Source organism: Sphaeroforma arctica (assembly GCF_001186125.1).
Source record: "Sphaeroforma arctica JP610 unplaced genomic scaffold supercont1.7972, whole genome shotgun sequence".
Classification (NCBI taxonomy): Eukaryota; class Ichthyosporea; order Ichthyophonida; genus Sphaeroforma; species Sphaeroforma arctica.
In genome coordinates, this window is record NW_014032586.1 from 1 (window position 1) to 1,322 (window position 1,322).

General features: G+C 45.7%; 1 protein-coding gene across 1 annotated transcript; it reads left to right on the plus strand.

Moving 5' to 3' along the window:
* Window positions 1-38: 38 nt before the first annotated feature.
* On the plus strand, window positions 39-1,322 carry SARC_16388 (hypothetical protein; the record flags this gene model as incomplete). The annotated part of the gene is made up of 1 exon (XM_014289502.1): window positions 39-1,322. A coding segment is annotated over exon 1 (867 nt), but the record flags the coding sequence as incomplete, so codon positions are not given.

Below are 1,322 nucleotides of genomic sequence, written 5' to 3' on the forward strand. Positions count from 1 at the left end.
ATGGTACCACTTTCGGAATACTCCATTTGTGTAATCAATGGATGGTGAAACATGCTGTGAACCGCTGGGAAAGACCCGAAGGGAGAACGGCAAGAAACGCATACACAAACTTGTTTTAAGAGAAGGTTCTTTGGCGATTTGTAGATTCTTCAATCCCGAGTATATCCACCAACGATGTCTGACCATATATATATAATGACAAAGGCATTCTATAATCCTTATAATCTCTAGTGTAGACGGTTAAATACAACTAAAGCTCTCACATCACTATCTTCTTCGTGTAGACGATTAATACTACTAGAGCACTCGCATCACTATCTTCTTCGTGTAGACGATTAATACTAGTATAGCTCTCAAATCACTACCGTCTTGGTGTTTGTGGCGATTAAATCATAGAGCGCCAGCCTGCCCGTGCCAATCTCACATATATACCAGACTTTAACGAAACCAAAACCATGGGTTGCAGGCGACACTTGCAGCTGTTTATAGCTGCTATACTGTTTATCAGTTTAGGCGTCAGGGGTGCAGTTGTGAGCGGTATCAATCAAACACCTGTTGATGGATACTACGGTAACACCTGGATTAAAGACTTTTGGCAAACGCATCCAAACATTTGGTGGCGCTGCCAACAGCCGGGGACGGTGGCTCTCACTTTCGACGACGGGCCCGGGTCGGTATATGAGGAGGGTGTGCGAGCGAGAACAGAGAAGATATTGGATGTCCTGAAGCTGTTTGATATTCCGGCCACGTTCTTCGTTCAAGGTAAAGTTTTGTCCAATACTACGGAAAAGCTCGGATTACTGACACGCATGGTTGAGGAAGGACACCAAATCAGTCATCACATGTATGATCACACTGACATCCGTGAAATGAACGATACCGCGGTCGCATCGGAGCTTGAGGACATCAATGAATTTTTTCGCGAGCATTTTAAGTATGGGGATGTGCTGCGTAGTTCCACAAATCCGAGTACTCGGTACGTGCGACCCCCATACCTGGGCATGGATGAGCAGAAAGCAACTCTCTTACAGACTCTGGGATACAAAGTCGTGCAGATATCAGCCTCCGGCCAGGATTCTTCTTTTGCCGCGAATGCAACAGACTCTTTGCGCTTCTATGTCTGCGAAGAAGGGCAATTTGCTAATTTAACCTGCCCATTCGAAGAGGATGGCAACAAGCTGAAAGCTCCTTTCAATGAACATGATGGGTACTCTGCAACAACAGACTCTTGGATTACTCTTCATCACGATCTGTTTGCTATTGTCCCTACACACGAAACGCTCATGGACTATATTCCCATCGCCGCCGCTCAGGGCTATAAA